Genomic DNA, 19,079 nt, shown 5'->3' on the forward strand with positions numbered 1-19,079 from the left:
AGATTTGAAACTTGAAAGGAAAATAAAGCTGAACCGTGAACACCATCTTTCAATCAACACCGGCCTCTCTCTCTCTTCCTGAATATTTCACCTGAGTGATCTTTTCCTACTAACATCGAGAAATTGCTGAAGGAAGAAATGTTAGATCCAGTTTCTAATTAACTTTGCCATTGATTTCTACATAACCTTGTATGAGTCACTGTTCTTCAGTGAAAGGGATGAAAATCTCAAAGATTTATAGTTGTTCTCAGGGATTTTTTTTTTCTGGACCAGGTTCCAGATATTCTGCAGTTTCTTCATTTTCTCTCCTCTGAACTCATTAGCTTACTCTGTTTTTCACCCCAACACACACAGACACACACACACAGACTTATGCCCACATGTACACATCAGATGAGCTTTCAGAATGAAGATATTAGGGGGAAAGAAGGTGCTTATGCACTACATTTAGTTGTTGACATAAAAATGCCCTGTTCTGCAATTTTATATTATGTGCCTTGAATAAAAATGTTAGTTATCGAGAAGTGTAGAGGAAAGTGGTTAGTGGGCCTTAAAATATTTGTAAACCGACACACAATGTATTTTACATATTAGAAGTTGAAAAACTTCTTCCACAAATTATTGTAACTGTATGTGAAAAGATACAGCACTGTAACATCTTCTGAAAATGAGAGAAAATATCGTAGTTATATAGAACATATCAAGTAGAATTCCTTTGGTATAATTTTCAGTGAACTGAATAAACTGCTTATTTCTCCTGTAATATATTAGCGTTCTAGTTCATTCTCAGCTAGTTTAGTTCATCGCATTTCTATTTGTAAGTTTTTAATATAAGCATCTTAATGCGTTTTTTATGAACTACACTGTCTCCTATTTGTTGTTAATAAAATTCTGATTGATCCTAAATCTGAGTGTTGATTACAATCACAGAATAATATTTGTCCAATATCTGTTATTGCTATTTTAAAGGTCATTTTTTTTCCTTTTCATGTCTGCAACTATTTTTGTACTTAAACTCTAAAGGGACTAGATTAAAAGTTTCTTTTGGTTGTAAAGTAATCCTACAGAAACCAATGGGATTTAATTATATGAAATATTGATCCAATGCCTGCTCCTTTCTCATTGTTTTTTCCCAATACCTGGATTCCCCAGCTAATCTCCCTTCCTTCACACCCCCACCTCTGCCCCCAAATCCTGGTGTTTTCCTGAACCCCCTCTCCCCTTTCCTCAGGACCACTTTCTGAATCTCTGACGGTGTAAATTGCCTCCAAGTTCCGCTGTCATACAGCGGTCTCTCTGCTGCTCCTCTGGCTGCAGTATCTTTCCTCTGGGCCACTGAAAGAGGGGACCTCTCTGTCTTCCTCCTCTTCATTTCTTTCCCTGAATTCTCTCTAGTCTCAGCCAGTGATTGTTACCTGTCTGCCTCATTGTATCCCCTTGTATTTTAGCCACCGAACTCCCTTTCTTCCATCATTCTGGCCCCATTTCTCTCTTACTTCAGTTCCTTAGAACATGCCGCTTCCTCAGCTGGAATCCTTGCCTTCTCCATCCGAAGTCCCTCCCTGCACCAGATTAACTCATCATCCTTCAGATTTTAGCTGTACTTTCCTCTCCCCGCTTAAATACTCCGGCGAGCTCCCTCAGCTTGACTTCCACTGAAGAAGTGCCAATCCTGCTTTGGGTAATAGGATTGTATTCTTTTTCATTTTACTATAAACTATGTGAGGGCAGGGACCATGTCTGTCCTCCCCACTGCCATATCCCCAGGACCTAGAATAATGCCCAGAATGTTGTGGACACTCAGTTTTTGGAATGAATTTTCCCTTTTTAGTCTCCTTTTATATTCACTGCTATTCCAAGTACTATTTAAAATATTTATTAAAAAATAAAATATTTATAAAATTAGATTTTAAAATGCAAAGATGGTTGATTTCACTTTACTATAATAACTAGGTGTTTGGTATAAACAAAGTTTTGTTTTGTTTTTTAACTCAGCCGGAAATGACTCTGTCAGGCTGAACAGGATTTATCAAATTAGAAAATCTGACAGCTGATGAGACTTGGTGACAAAACATTGTGAATGGGAGCAAGCAGTTGGGAAAAAACTGACAGTCAAACTTGTTCTGGAAAAAAAAAACCCAACAAACTGTCATTTTATTATTATTTAGAAAGCACACACAGCAATTTATTGGGTGAAAGAGAAAAGGTAAAATAAGTGAGTGTACAAATTCATTTCAAAAGAACCTGTGCCACTTTCCAAGTAATCTCGGTCTCTGTGAGCTTTTTAAGCTTCTGTGTTTCTTATATCTGTACACATAATTGAAGTTATGTGTGTAGATACATGGAAACATGTCGCACACTTGTCAGAAATCTTTTCTCCAAACACCTGTAGTGAGCATGTTTTGTTTTCTTCCTGAAAGCTTCCTGCAGGTGTTTTCGTGGCTCACGCCACAGTCTCTTTTCTCTGAGTTCGTCTTTGATGACAAGTGAGGATACTTGTGAAGGAAGATTTCCCCTTAGTTCTTGACTTTTTCTTTAACTTTTTCTGATTTTTGAGTGAGATTCCCAGCTCTTCCATGATGGCATTGAAAGAGAGACACTAGAGAACATGAAATAACAGAGCATCAGTTTAATCACACTGTCTCCATCGTCCATTGATCTGTGTCTTGCCTAGGTTTTAATGAATATGAGGTATTGGTCTAAGGCAACTGTGCCACAACATAAATTCCCAGCCAGGCCCCACACCTCCTCCTCCACCCACTGGCCACCCACCTTTCCTACTTGGGGAAACTGATTCTCGGCAAGTTAGCTGAGCAAACTTTGGGGTTTCATTCACAAGTGAAGTAGCATAAAACCACCCAGGTAGGCTCTCAAAATAGACAACTTACCTTTGTTGGAGACACCAAAAGAGAGTTAAATTAAGTCATTTCCCCCACTGAGATGATCCAAACATTGATAGGTTTATCAAGGCATACGGACACTTCAGTAATGCTATAGAAAATGAACAAACCTTCTCTACACCAAGGCTTTGTTTTTTTCTCCCATGAAACCTTACTTTGTTCCTAAAATAAAATCTAATTCTTGATGACTTTCCTTTCTGATAAAAAAAAAGAAAAAAAAACAATTTTAAATTGTATATTTTCTCCAAAAAAAAAAAAAAAAAACCAAAAAAAACAGAGATCTGACAGCAGCAATGATGCAGCTGTGGTTGAAATGAAAATAATATGGTACCGAACTGCACAGCAAAGACGATGGCATAATACAGAAAGAAAATGGAATTATGATTATAAAATGTTATGCGTATGCAGATGGCATATATATGCATATATATGTTACAATTATGCTGTATCTAGTCACATGCACAATATATAAATGGTGCAATAAGACATAATTTGCTGTCATTTCTTCCAGCCAAGATAAGATCTTTGAGTGACAAATTTCTGCTTTTATAGAGATTTCTACAAAGTAGTGTTTTTGATCAGATTGCTCTTACAATATTCTCGAAAACCTCAAAAGCCTTTGGTAAAGTTTATGAAAGTGCAAGCATTATTCTTTCATCATTAACTCACAAAATGCACATGGTTGAAAGTCAAATAACAGTCCACCAGATGAGTTCTCTAGGGTGAGTGCCTGTGGGAAGAAACTCACATCCTATGTGGACTGTGTCTCTCTGGTCCTTGTGTTTCAATGTGCAAATATGTTTTTTGTTTTTTGGGTTTTTTTGAAAATTTACCCTCCATTTTGTTCCATGAAAGAGTTGATGTAGTTGAAATAAGCAGTATTTTTAATGTTCTACTTGATTTGAAAATCAGACATATACATTTAGATCTTAGATGTAAATCACTGGCTTACCAGACATACACTTAAAAAAAACTAGCTGTTGGCCTATGATTTTTTGTTTCTTTTACACCTAAGTGTTTCTAGGATTTGAATTTCATTTCCATTTTCCTATGGTCCTAAAAAATGAAAATTCAGGTCATGCGTGTTACTTTTCTTTCAAATGGGAAGTTGTGGCTTCAGTGAATTGAAAGGCTGTCATGCCACAAAAAGAAAAATTCAGCAATGTTTTCTATGAATTATACTTCACCATTGTCATGGCAAGTATGTCACAAATGAAATATAATTGTTGTAACGTTATGTGATGTGAAGTTTATGCATTGCTATTAAGATGGAATGAATATTTTATACTGTCATTATGGTAGATAATGTTGTATAGGGGTTTTGCAAACTTTGTTCAGAAATTTATTTGAATGGAAGAAAAAATTTTTTTGCACAGGACATTTCTGGTTTCAGAAAGATCATTAAAATGAAAGGCAGGGAGAGAGAAGGAAGACGTGCCAAAGATTTTACATACATTGTTACACATAAACTTCACAACAGCCTTATAAAGAAGGAGTTGTTATGCCTATTACATAATGGGGAAATTTACTATTGGAGATATTAGATAATTTGCCCAAGAAACTTGGTTTGTAAGATAAAGAGTTTGCATTTCAACTCAGTGCATTTGACTCCTCAGACTTGCTTCCCTTTTTTGTTTTATTTGAACTCTGAAACGTTTGATTTCCAACATTTCACTTTATTTTGCACTGAAACAACCAAAATGCATCTCTAGTTGTGGCTTCATAGGGACACAACCAGAAGGGGACTTGAAATCCCTCCTTCCCTATTTTGGGTAAACTGGCAGTTATAGGTCTTATCTTGACAATATGTTTCCATTAAGTTTTCCTTAAAGACACAGTCCTCCTCCAAATTTTATATTGACTTAAAATACAGCAAACATCTTTACTTCTTTGGATTAACCTTGAGTATTTATATCTTGCTGCCAGTGTGAGAATGAACATAAATATAGTTCTATCAGTGGTCCGGTTTTTCTGTCTTTGGTCACAAACTGTGATTTCTTTTGGATTCTGATTTTGTCTCCAGCTGTCAAAAAGAAAATGGCAAGATATTGGGGCTGACCTTTCTGCTTCTGAGTTTTTGCTGTAGTCACAAAGGAAGATGACCTTTAAGGCCCCTGCTGGCCATGAACTTAAGGAAACCATATGCTCTTGTATCCACAGGAAATGAAACTGTGAAGGTCGTCTTTCAACACAGAGTGTCATAAGAGGGGCTCATATTCATTAATCAAGTTGCCTTTTATAATCTCAGGATTAAAGATATATATATAATATATAAAGATTGAACTTCTGAACCAGGACCAAAATTATAGCATCTTTCCAAAGCTTTTACTACTGGACTTGGTTTTCATGAACCCCTTCGTGTGAACAGAAGAATTATATTTAAGTCGTGAAGATTTAAATTTCTTTTTTTTTTTTAATTCAGCAGTTTATCTCATGAGGTCAGCATTTAAGCTTACTAGCAAAGGCTGATGAAAATAGTTCAGGAAAGCAAACTGTAGACCGATCTCATTCATAAGTATAAAAATTCCTAGTAAAAATATTGGCAAATTAAATCTAGTAGCATAGCAAAATTTTAATCAGTACTACCAAGTAGAAATTTTATTCAGCAATGTGAGTATGGTCTAAAACTAGAATATTTGTCAATATGAATAAAGGACAAAATTATATGATTATATCAACCGATGCCAAAACGTATCATTTAATAAAGACTCAAGATTCTCACAAAAATAAGAAAACACTATTACCATTATAATTTATCATTTACTGGAGATTATACAGAATACAGTAAAATTAAAAGATTAAAGTGTTGGCATAGTGTTTCTTTCTTTTATTTATATTTTCCTAAATGCTTTCATCAGAAAGTATCAAACAGAATGCTGTTCACCCAGCTGCCTTGTCATAGAGGCAGGGAAACTAGAGGTAAGGAACACCAGCAGTGTCCTCCAGTGCTTTGCAGACTGGAGATTCCCCTGGTAGCAACGATCCTAGGTCCTCCCATTTTTCTCCAGTGGATGGAATTCATATTTTTAATGAATCTACATATGTGATCATGAATTACAGTTGTGAGTTGACCCTTGGTATCAGAATGCTGGCATTTAAGTTTCAGTTATGCTGCTTAGTAGCTGGGTTACACTGGACAAGGTGTTTATTTTTCCTTTGATTCAGTTTTCTTACCTGTAAAATGGAAACAATAGTAGAATTCTTTTCATAGAGCTTTAGGAAAATCATTAAGCTGACAGATGTAAAACAGCACAATGTGGCACATGGTAAGTACTTGCTTTCTTTAAAATAAAATGTTATACATCACTAAAAATATTTCAAGTCTATGGCGCTCATCTATCATCTCTCTCTCTCTCTCTATCTATTTTTTTAGTGGAGACGAGGAACAGTGAAAAGTTGATGCTTCTTTCATTTTAGCCTTTGCACGCCCTTCTCTGCATCAATTCCTTTGCATTTTTTCTATGAGTGTTTTAGCTCGGATGGGTCCTATACATGTTTAAAGCATAGAATTTTCAATGCCTGTTATTATTTCTTTTATCCAGTCCACAACACGTTTCAGTGTTTATGTGTTTATAGGCTTTATGACAGCTTGTATCTTGCCCATGAGGGACAGGTGCTCATCTATAGGAAGGAAATGGAAAGTCACTGCAGTTCCTTGCCATTTATAAATATTATCACCTTTGTGTTAGGAACCCACTTACAATGAATCCCTATGCTGATAAGTTTGATGGGAAATTTATTTGCTAATGAATTTACAGTAGTAAACAATGTTACTGCCATTTATGCTGTTCCTGATACCATCCAAAGATAAAGTGGTATGTGTGTGTGTGTGACTTTAGAAGAAAGGAAACTGGGAAGCAGAAGATAATTTCTTGGAGACTACAACTGGATCTTCAACTAGAATGGTAGCTTTCTTGGTTTTAAAAGGAGAAGGATTTGCTTCTTTATTCTGCAGAAAGTCATTCCTCTTCTCCACTTCTTCGGTGCTGGTAGTGTGTCCCTAATGAGCCCCACTTTCTTTCCCTTCTCTTTCCTTCGTTTACCTCCCTTTTTGGCTCATTTCTCTTTATAATTGCTGACTGCAAGGCACATCCTTTGAATTAACCCCAGTTATTTGATTTCTTGGTACTAGTGTGAACCTTAACATAAATTATTCTCTTCTCCTGACACATTTGCCCTTTTATTGCAAATATTGCCCTGGAAAGTTGGAAGAAGTTAATCAAGTTCTTGTTTTGCTCTTGCCTCAGAAAATAAAATAGTCCAGGGTGGAGAATGATTTTTTTTTAAGTTGTAGGAAAAGCTTTATGCTACAATTTGATTAGAGTTTACAGTATTGAAAGAACACAGGCTAACCTGTCTGGGATTGGCTTTCATACCGGTTGCAAACTTGGCATCAGGATGTGAATATCAGATTGATTTCTCATCATATATTTAACATTTATGTGCTCAATATTTTCACTCATTTAGATGAACTACTTTTAATACATAACTTTAAGGGTTTTTCTGACAAATTAATTTTTTAGGAAGTCTGGACTAGCCAAGAATATAACACAGATTTTGCATTTTGCATAGGTTTCTCCCTTTAATTTATTAGGCTCCTTATTCAAAGATACTTGAAGTGATATGTGACAATGTCTAATAAATTTTGACCTTATGCTTAGAAGAAAAGAAAAAAGTATAGATAATATCCATGCCATTTTATAGATGTAAAATCTTTTATTTTATGTATATACTTACCATAACTTAAAGGCAAACACTATGATTTCAGGTCTTTTGTAAAGAACATTCTGAATAAAATATAGAATTTCAGTAAGTATAGAAGGGAATAGGTGGCTGAGAAATAATGAGATTATTATTACTATTATTTTCTTGATTTGGTTAAATGATTATCATAGTTCTGCAGAGGCAGTGAATCAGTAAATTTTTTTTTAACAAGAAGGATTAAGCATTCACACCCCCTGAGGTCTAGTGTGAGTATAAACCTAGAATATTCAACATGTTCTGCGCCTACAGAAACAGACTCACAGACTAGAAAACAAAATTATGGTTACAGGGGGGAAAGAGGGGAAGGGACAAATTGGGAGTTCTATATTTGCAGGTACTAACTAATATACATAAAATAGATAAACAACAAGTTTATAGTGTATAACACAAGGAACTATATTCAGTATCTTGTAGTAACCTATGGTGAAAAAGAGTATGAAAACAAATATATGTATGCTCATATATGACTGAAGCATTGTGCTGCACACCAGAAATTGACACAACATTGTAAACTGACTATACTTCAATAAAAAAAATTTTTAAACATGCTCTGGGCCTAGAGTCAGGAAAATTTTTAAGGAATATGGCAAAAGAATCCTATTCATTCATTTGCTACCTTGCCGCTTTGGAAAGTCTGGTCACCTATCTGCACAAGTGTTTTACTTCTCCACAGGACGACTGATGATCTAAGAACAGGGATCAAGCTTCAGTCGTCCCTCACTAATTACATGAAGGAAAAGGGTGGGAGATGCTTGGAGCAGCTATGCATGCAGCTTCTTTGTGTACAGCTCTTGTGTTCCAGAACTCAGGATTTGTGCTCCATTTACTTTGGTTTTGTCAGTTTTCTGGGTTCATTCAGAATCCCTGGGCCATCTTTCATGCAACAAACCCTGGGATTTTTAAAAAAATGGATCTGTGAGGTTGAGCGTTAGTCGTTGTATTAGCTTCCAGAATAGTGGTTATAATGAATTGTGCCTGGGAGCTCATGAGGAAGCTGACTCTCATCTCCTGAGTCTGTGCCAAAAATCTCAGGTGGAGAAATCTCAATACTGTACTAAAACTTCAAAGTCTGGTCCCTGCTCTTATCCTCACCTGGGACCCAGCACCCACTCCTTGCACAGACCATTTTCCCTGCATCTTTGATGCTTTACTCTGCCTCTTCATAGGTGGCCACTCCGCACAGTCCTCCTGACTTCCCTTTCTTTGGCTGTAGCACGTAGACGCTATTAGCTCACTTTTCCTAGCTCCTTTTAATGTCATGTCTTCACTATCTTTATGTCCTTTTACATCTTTTCTCTCCTATTTCATCTTTGTTCCTTTACCTAAGGCTTGGTGCTGACATTTTAGCTCTCTCAAATCCTAGATTTAAGCTTTTAATTCTTTGCATGAATACATGTCCTAGAATTCTTTGTTTTCCTATCTGAGGTCTTCAAACCAAAATATATATCTATGGAAGGGGGTGGACACAGGGTTACTTATGATGTCAGATACACAAGGGTCATCTCTGTTGGGCTCATTTTTATTTAAAGATTTTATTTAGAAAAAATTTTTCTTCCATTATATTAAATTTAAGTATACTATGAAATGTCATTCTCTCTCTCTCTGTATGTATGTGTGTGTGTGTGTGTGTGTGTGTGTGTGTGTGTGTGTGTGTGTATATATATATTTATGTTTTTAAGAATTATTAAATTCTTCACCTGGGGTGGCACGTCCAGGTCTATACCTCCAAAGTCTTGGGGTATAAGGATGTGTGTGTTCATTCTCTTCTAACATTAGGGATAATTTCATGGAAAACTTTGAAATGTGAGGTTCACACTGAGGCAGAACATTTTGATATTAATCCATGTGCTTTTTCCAGTTCTGAATCTCAACCTTTTTTCCCCCACTTTTAAAGTTACAGCAAGAGCTTTTATATATTGCCTTCAGGGTAAAGATGACATAGGAAAAAAAGAGTCAAATTTTCAGCTTTGAGTTCTTAAATAGACTTGTGTGGATCTATAGAAGCCATTGCTGTCTTTGAAGCTATTAATTACGATAGCCAGGTGTTTGAAAGAAGAGAAAAAAAAAGTACTTTGAATTGTAAACGTTCGCCTTAGAGCCTTCAGGATCCAGTATATAGGACTGGGGATAGTGGTGAAGATAGGACTGTCCTGTATCTACTTTCAAGGAGAAACATCCAACCAGGTGATGGGAAAGCCTCGACACTGAGGAATACTTAAGAAAGGGCTCCTCACTTGCCACTTCTGGGGTTAAACTCCCAAGGGTGAGATGAAGCAAACAGCCTAATAAGTGTGGGGACCTGAGAACACAGGGACATTGTGCCCCCTCTCTGTCATAGGCTCTCAGAAGAAGCACTCACTTGAGTGGATAAGTGTCATCGGGACCTTTCATCAGGCCACCTGGAGACTGTCCTCTGAGTCTCCCATGGCCTCTGAAGTTTCTCTAGAACCAGTGGCCAGAGAGCAGAGTCATTTCTGCAGTGAATATAAGCTTCAGGTGGGCTCACATCCCGGAGGTAAGCAGCTCTCTGCCTAAAAGCAGCAGAAATGTGGGTTTACTTGCCAACCCAAAGCACCCACAGTCACTTTCTCCTCTCTGCAGTCATTGTCAGAGGCCACTATGACTTTCGTCTCCAGTCCTCTAGCTTCTCTTTGGCCTCTTCTCAGGGATTTGGGTAGCATCTAAGCTTAATGATTTCCCTCTAGTTTGTTCCTTCTTTCCTAGTGGTCAAAAACTGGTCAGGGATAGGAAAAAGAGGTAGGAAAACATTATTATATGTATTTTCTCAAACTTGATCCTCTGGTTTTGGCTCTTGCTAATTAGAGATAAACTTTTTGAATGAAAACAACTAACTTATTCAACAAAACACCTAGCTCTTGAGATTGAAAGCTATGGTTTTTAAGATTTTTCTCTGTGGTACAAAGTTGTAAAGTCCACTTAAAACTGAAAAGCTAAGAGTTTGGTTCATCTCTGGGTTGGAAACAATGCATATAAAAGTCTTGATGATTGATAGTGGAGAAAGGTAGGGGTAAAAACAATGGAAAATAAAAGTGCATCATCCTTTTCCTTCTTTTCCCTTTGTCTCTCTTAAGCAGAATTAAGTTCCACTTACAGAATAGAGACTTTCCTGGGCACTCCAGCCCTATTGATCTCTTTCTGGAATTGTGATTGAGTATGTAGTAGTTCCATAGCTTCAAATTGCTTGCCAGGTACTTTTCTTCTAGCTTATTCTGTAGGCTCATCAAAGTAAAAAACGATTCTTCTTCTGTAATCTTCCCTGTGTTTGTGATGATTTGGTTATGATTGATTGGGTTGGAGCCCTCTCATTCTCTCATGCTATGATGTCTGTTTTCTCTGCATCCAGAGCCAGCCATCCCACCCTGAAGTTCTGGCAGGGCAAGGTAATTCCATCTATTGCAATAAGAATTTAATGTGCTCAGGATTGCCACATAATAAATAAACATATATTTATAAAATATATTGTTCATGTATATGTTAGTATACATACATGCTAATACATGTATTTATACACATGTATATATACATATAAATTCCTTAAGCTTTTTTTTTTTTACTGCTTCTACATTTTTATTTTCTTCCCACTTTCTACTGGAATTAAAAAATACCATGGTTGGAAGAGAATTTTAAGAGCAACACCCTCATTCCACAGATGAGAACACTGAGGATGAGGGAAGGACAGTGACCTGCCTAAAGGCACAAAGCCATTCAGCAGAAGCACTGGCATAGGAATTCCTGGCTTGTGATTCCCAATTCATCCCCCTGTTGGGTCACAAACATCTTTCAGAGTTTGTTTGGTTTACTAGATGTTGCCAACTTGTACGTCGGAAAAGTTATTTCTAAAAGGATGTTAATTGCTTCCTGGCCTCTCCGTTGATTAATGAATGTTTGGGTTTCCAGGCAAAGAAAAGCCTCTTTACGCAATTACAGAAATAACCTGATTAGAGAGACTTCTCCAGACCTCTTGCTAAATAAGTTAATCAGACTATAGAAGATATAAAGCCGAGGACACTTGGAAGCATCTGATAATGTGCCAAGTGGCAGTGAGGAAAGATAAATTCCAAATTACGGCAGGTTATCTGCAGACAGTAGTTTCTTAGTTCTTGTGGTTGATAAAGACATTCTTTTTTGAAGTTGAAAAATCTGAATATTTGACTATTTTTAAGTCTGAAAACTCCAGTTGAAAAATTAGGGAGAGAGAAAGTTGTGGCTAAGCTAAATTAAACATTTTAATCAGTAGGGAGAGCTACAGCAGTGTCATTACATCACTCAGGTTTTAGTCATTATTTTTGTGTGTCTCTGTATACATTGTAATGTAGAAACACACTGCTGTGCAGCGTGGCCAATTAGCTGTATTTGGGCTGACAGCTACAAAGCTCAGATTCTGCAGGGTGTTGAAACCATACAACATGTTCGTAATGTTGGTTTTCTATCACAAGAATGCCCTTCTCTTTGCAAATAGAATTTCTTTGAAAATTTAAAGGAGAATCCCATTTTATGTGATACACGTCTCTGTGGAGAGGATTTTGAAAGCAAAAATGATTTTAATATGCTTGTGCATCTGGACATAAAATTCCATAACTGTGAGAAGCATAATGAGATGGTTCCTAAAGGCAAGTTAAAACTGCAGTATCGAGCAGAAATTTTTCATTATCTATAAGAGTTAATTAATAATGCCATTTGGCACAGTTAGATGTGCAGAAAATAGTACAAGAAGTAAGAATGCTTTGCTTTCCTTTTGCTTTTCCAGGCTGTTCAGGCTACTTTTAAATTGCTTACTAGGAAATAGACCTTAGAGCATAAGGGTCATGGGCTTGGAAACTAATTGGGATTCATTATTTTGCCTCTTTGTCACAGATGGCTCATATAGAACATAATATAATGCTGCAAATGCAGTGAGGTATTTGGAAATAATTTTCCTTGGGTGGATTTATAATCATATAATCCAGCTGATTTTCCTAAGGGTACAATCTCTACCCACCATGCATTCCTTAGGTAGTTCCAATTTTGCTGGAAAAATTCTAAATTAATTCAGTTTATAATTTTAGTCTAAAATAAAATAAGCTTTATATTTTTCCATATTGCATTAGGTTATCCATGCTTGTTAAGAAACAAATTAGACAACATTACATGCTCCATAGATGTCAATGCACTTCTCAGTTTTTTCACACCTCCTCACTCCCATCCTAACTTTAAACAATATTCCTCAAAATATAGTACACAGATGACCTGCCAGTGTTAATAGAAACTCACACTGACCACCTAATTTGGAGTCACACTGTGGTATTCAAGCTAATTTTAATGAAAACTCATGCTTACCAACTACTTTTAAGTAAAACAACTGTATCTAGGCTTGTTGGAACAAAAAACTCATGCAAGAAAAGCTATTAAAAAATTCTTGTATTGTAGGTAATTTTCATGAAAAGTCATATACATGACCTAATTTTAGAAAAAAAAAACTGTTGTATGTAAGCTATCTTTTATGCAAACTAGTGTGCAAACTAGTTATAAGCATTTACTTTCAGGCTTAGTTTAAAATTCCGATTCCTGGACTTCATTCACTGAGGGGGAGTCCCTGGAGGCACAGCTTGTAACCTGTGCATTTCCCAGGTGATTCAGGGGTATTCTGAAGTCTGGAAACCAGTGACATAAAAAAAAAATAGAATTTGAAAATTTTTCTTTCGTGTTCAAGCCCCTTTTTTTCTAAATTTCACTTAAAATGCAATGGCCTCACCTCGGGTCACTGTGGTCTTAGTGATCATTTGATGGCAAGAATTGGTGGTCTGAGAGCATGTATAAAAGGAGAAAGTGGAGAGTGTAAGGAACCTAGGGTCTGAAATGATTAGGGAATTCAAAAGTTATGAAAAGGGCACAGAGAGAGCAGTGAACTACCCACCTGAATATTCTGAGGAAGCCTACCACATATAATGAAACATGAATATTAACAATGGACTCTAATGACATTTCTATCTCAAAGATGTGCACAGTATCTTCCTGAAGTCTCCTAGAGAAGGTTTATTAACTATTGAATGCTAAATATAAGCTGTATATCTTGCTTGGTATTAATGGTCCTAACTCTAGAATCAACCAATAAATAGTAATGACTTGCTGAGTGCCAATTATACACATAAGCTTCCCCTTTAGGTCACTACTGCACACTAGAATCCACAGGGTACCTTAAAACTGCTATTGTTCTGTTGCCATTCAAGGCTGATTAAATTAAAATTTCTAGAGATGAGGTTCACATCTTTTGCTCTAGGACCTCATGTATTGCTAATTTGGGTCCTTCTCTTGGGCACAATGAACCTGCCATTGATTTTTAATGCTTATGTGAGGAAAAATGGTCTCAGAGATGCTTTGAATCTCTAAATTAGAAAAACTATTTTCTAAACTAACTCTGTTTTAAGATATATGGTAAATTGTATTTATTGCCCATGTGACCAATGAGCAATACAAATAAATTAATTCCTCTATAAGAAACTGTAGAAACTGTCTGTTAACCAATATTTATTAATAGGACTCATAAATGATCTCATTTTCTATGGCATTATGTTATTTTATTTGATTCTCAAAGCAAATATATCAATGTATTATCTTCATGTTACAAAAGAGGAAATTGAAGTTCAGAGAAGTTAAAAAAATATTCCAAATAATAAATATTATTGTTTACTGAGTGGCTACACTGTGCCAGGCAAGGTATCTCATGTATTGTATATTATCACTGGATAAGATGCACATTATCATACGAGTGTTCCTTGGAGTATGATCTGTAGAAACTTGGTCTGTCAAGATACTTTGGGGAAAAAAAAGGTTCTGTATCTAACAAGTTTGGGAAGTGCTGGGTACTCTTCCATCTTGTTGAAAATTCTCAGTACATCGTAACATATTAAACACACTGAAATGTCATGCAGTGAAGAGATGTTTAGCCTACTGCTCCATGGATTACTTGACCATGAAAATTTTATTTGAGTAAAACTTGCCAGTGGAAGCCATTTCGAAAAATACGCCTTCATCACAACCTTATGACCTACAAGCTATATCCCAATATTACATATTAAGAAACCAAGGCTCCGAGAAAGTCAGCCACTTGTCACTTACAGCCATTCAGCATGCGACTCTACTATAACTTGGATCTAAGTTTGGCTAATTTAGAAAATTCTTTTCTGATTCTAATTCTAGGACTCCCAGTTGCTGACTCTGATATCTAGTTCTCTGTTAGCAAACCTGAAATAAAACTGTGGAAAGGATGAAGTGCTGGGCTGTTTGTTAAAATATTTGGAAACCATAAAATAATATATAACTATCAGAATTAGGTAGTACACAGTTTAAAGTAGTACACAAATATCAGTTTTACTCAAATGTCTGAATTACACTTTTGAAGGACACTCTCCATAGAAAGGCAAGTTTTGTGACTGTTAACCCTGATCATCTATACTTTGTTAATCATTCTTGAACTTTCTGGGTAGAGTTTTGGTTTATTTAATAGTCCTTGGGAATATTAATTTATGTAACTTGTGGTTTCTATATACAGAATCAATGAATTATTAATCACATAATACTTATCCCAACATCTGATTTTATTGACTATGAGAATGTGAGCTCTGACCTGGCAAACAGTATGTTGCTTTTCCCTCAATAACAGTAAATAAATGTTAGTGTTATTTATAGATGTTTTCCTAAAAGTACATTTATTTCAAAAAGAAAACAAGACTGAGAAACAACAAGGGCAAAAGAGTCAACTTTCCTGAACACACTTGACTGGAGAAATATAGAGCTGATTGGAGAGATTTGTGATTCAAAAATTGGAACCCATTTAAAGCTAAGCGAAGAGAAGGCAAAATGCTACATGATTGCACAGATGGTACATCTCTACTTCTGAGAAATATATTTTGGGGGATCACTTCATATGTCAAAGGTGACCCCATTAAGGAGAACAAAAACCAACGGATCCCAAATTGAGGGAAGATGAAAGGCATCTTCAAGTCCCCTGTTCACAGTGAAGAGGAAACAAGCTTGGAGGGACAGCAGGTATCCTCCATCACAACAAATTAAGTGTGTAGTCGGCTTTCCATGTCACCAAGCTCAGTTAGAGTGGAAATTATTTACAGTATTTTGAATGCAGGTGGAAAATAAATCTACAGAGATGTATAACTAATGTGTATGGAAATTCTTTCCTTTATTCATTTTCTCCTCCTTGTCCTCCTCCTCAGTATGCTTGGAATGAGTTGAAAATGGCAAAGGATCCAGAGAAATGAGTGTGAAAGTGGCAAGGTTCAGAAAAGATTGCTGCAAAATCACCCACTCTATCCCGGATGAGTAGAAAGGGGATGAAATAGCATCTTGTGGAAAGATGTTCATCAATGCACAGAATGAGGGCGAGTGAATGGAAAATAGAAGATGCTGTGCATTAATTTCTACCTCAGGACTTTGCTTGGAGCTTGTAAAAAATAATCTATAACTTGAAAAAAATCACAGTTCCTTAACAACTCTGAGCATACTATCTATCTGAAACTGGAAAATTGTTAACCTCTACAAGTAAATGTTACATGAGAGCTTGATATTAATGAATTTCTATTCCGGGATCATTCTTGACTGTGTTGTGTCTTACTGAATGATACTTAACTTAGCTAATGCTCTTCTTCTGTGACACTAGAAGTTTCAAGTTTACTTTTCATTTTCTGGGTCACATTTTTGAGTCTTTAAAACCTAAGACATCTTTGAGTCTCTGTATAAATAATACATTTTAAGTAGTAAGCTCAATTTGAATTAAAAATTAATATTGTTAAGGAGTTATTATGAAAAGATGGGGCTTTGGGTAGTTGGAAAGTGTGGCTCTATGGAATGCATGGTACAGGGAAAAGGAAAGAGGAGAAAAAAAGTTTCACAAAGTTGAAAAGAATTCCACAAAATTAGCATTTTGTTTTTGTGCTTTGCACAATTGAAAGTCTGAATCTACTTTTTCATGAGGAAAGAGTTGATTATTTTTTCATGCATGAAAATACAACTAAGATAATCATTCTTTTGATGGTATAGCAGATTCCTGTAAATACATATACCCTGGAGTCTTTTACCCCTAACATACCTCTGTTTCAACATAAGATGCACATGTGTTTCCAGTGCATTGAATTCAACATCTAGAGTACATGGGTTTTGCTATCTCAAAGGGACAGCGGTTATGACTATTTATTCTTAGTAGATACAGATATCAACAATACCAATTAGCAGAAACAATTTCTACTGGGCACGCTTTTCTTTCTTTCTTTTTTCTTTTTTTTAATGATTACACAGTGTGAACTGAGGACTGTGTCCGAATCCCTCTCTCCTCTCGAATTAATTTGCCACATTCTAAATCCGTAGATAAAGTGGTTCCAGAAGTGGAGTTGGTTGGATGGGTTTGCTTACATTGCAGTCCATAAAAGAAACAAAAAGCCTTGCATGCAAAAGAAATGAGAAAAAAAAAATACAGAAAAATGAATAAATCACAGGCAAAAATGGGTGTTTAAATGAAAATTTAAATCAAATGAAGCTGGCAGTTATGAGAAGCACATTAAAACATAACATATACAAGCTTTTATTTTTCAAATTAGTTGCATAAAACAAGACACCTCAAGAGCAAATCGAAAGTTAAAACAAAGCAGATCAGTTCATTCTCCCTTTAATTACAGACAACTTTCTCTGAGAAGGTCTAGGAAAGGGGTTCTTAATCTTTTCACAATTGTCTTATAATTTGGGGGATATTTTCATGGTGAAGCCAGGTTATAATCGATCATCTCCATCTTTGGGAGTTTAAGGGGCGTTTCCCCTTAAAGGAAGTAGGACTTATATGAGATTATTAACCAGAACTGGCTACATTGTTTGCAGTGCCCAGAGCAAAATGGAAATACAGATCCCTTGTTCTAAAATTATTAAGAACTTCAAGATAGTGATAGCTGAGCATTAAACTAATTTTACAATGAATAGTTCATAGTTTCAAAATTCTACACAGTATCTTTAAATTGAATGGGTGATCAAATGCTCTACAATGGGTCTGAGTTTTGTGTTTGTTTATTCTCATATGCTTATGAAGGAATTATCTTTAATCACAGCCATCTTCTTCAGAATAGTGCAAGCCCCTGGTGTAATTTTTGTCAACAACTAACAGACAAAAATGGTTGACTGTTGAAATCAACCATGATCCTAATTTTAATTTAGAAAAAAATAAAAATTCTTTAATGTATTTTATTGTCATTCTGTATTGTTCATCGTATTCCTGGCAATTTGTTTGTGATTTACTCTTTTACAAAACATATTTTGATAGAGGTAAATGCTCTGTTTCAAAATATTACATCTATATCTTTATCTAAATTGCTTTGCATTAGTACATGTGCTCAGTATCTACACTAAAGAGATGGTAACATTTCTCTTGAAGGTCTCTTTATATTTTTTCCAATTTTGAATTTACTTCTTTCTTCCCCTAAGGTTTCTATCTTAAAAGCAAATAACTGTTCAAGAAATTAACTGAGTTTGGAATTTCTGCACTGTCATTCCAAATAGTGCTAATTGGGTTTAGTGTATAAGGCAGTTCATTCTTCTCATTAATAAATGATGGGGCTACAGTGCCAGCAGCACCTGGCAGCTATTCAATAGCTCTTTGCTCTAACTCAGAAATGGCTCTTCTGGGCAACTAATTCAATAGACTGTTACAGACAAAGGGCATCCTTATAAACCCAACTTAAGACAGATAACGCAAACTAAAAACTACCCAGTCCTGGAAAGAGATGACTCACCTGTTCAATATCGTTGTTCTTCCGTGATTTGTATATAAATTCTCCAATGGCTACAAATACAGAAAGGACCAGTCCAGCAGCCAGAACAATGAAGATACCTCCAATATTTTCGACTCCCAGAGCACTGGCCTCTTTGTTGTCTTCCTCAGGGCAGCCATTCCCACGCCACCATTTCTCTTTCATCATATGCAGTTTCCCCTCTTCTTGTAACTGAAGAATAGCAATGGTAATTTTATCTCGGTAAGGAGAGCCTGTAAGTAAGGTCATTTGGATATTGGTCACCAAAAGGTTGAAGAAGATGCGCAGAAGGTTTATTGTCTTAGAGGTAGCTACTTTATAGATGTTGGAAACCCCCAATCCACAAATTGATCATCAAAGGGCATGAAAGTTCAATCCTATGTATTTTCTGACACTTTTTTGACTTTATTTATTTTGTTATTTTTTTTAATTGAACTGTAGTCGATTTACAATGTTGTGTTAGTTTCCGGTGTATAGCATAGTGATTTAGTTCCTATTTCTTTTCCTATTCTTTTTCATCAAAGGCTATTACAAGATATTGAATACAGTTCCCTGTCCATCCTGTATTTTGAATAATTGGAAAGGAGAGAGCTGATATGTTGAGATTAACTCT

The 19,079-nt window shown here is 35.9% G+C and overlaps 1 protein-coding gene across 5 annotated transcripts in view; it reads right to left on the bottom strand.

The window, feature by feature from the left end:
• Positions 1 to 2,130: 2,130 nt before the first annotated feature.
• GRIK1 (glutamate ionotropic receptor kainate type subunit 1) overlaps positions 2,131 to 19,079 on the bottom strand; it is a 355,456-nt gene continuing 338,507 nt past the window's right edge. For 3 of the 5 annotated variants that reach the window (XM_015244065.3, XM_072968128.1, XM_072968123.1), the window contains exons 15-16: positions 18,449 to 18,699; positions 2,131 to 2,599 (exon numbers count right to left, since the gene is read on the bottom strand). In XM_015244065.3, coding sequence (XP_015099551.2) covers positions 2,444 to 2,599; positions 18,449 to 18,699 — 407 coding nt within the window. In that variant the 3' untranslated portion in view covers positions 2,131 to 2,443. Of the gene's footprint in view, positions 2,600 to 3,010; positions 3,098 to 14,472; positions 17,113 to 18,448; positions 18,700 to 19,079 lie in introns of those variants that run through there. The other 2 variants (XM_072968134.1, XM_072968117.1) reach the window with 2 other exon arrangements.

The sequence above is a fragment of the Vicugna pacos genome, chromosome 1 (genome assembly GCF_048564905.1).
Source record: "Vicugna pacos chromosome 1, VicPac4, whole genome shotgun sequence".
Taxonomy (NCBI): Eukaryota; Metazoa; Chordata; class Mammalia; order Artiodactyla; family Camelidae; genus Vicugna; species Vicugna pacos.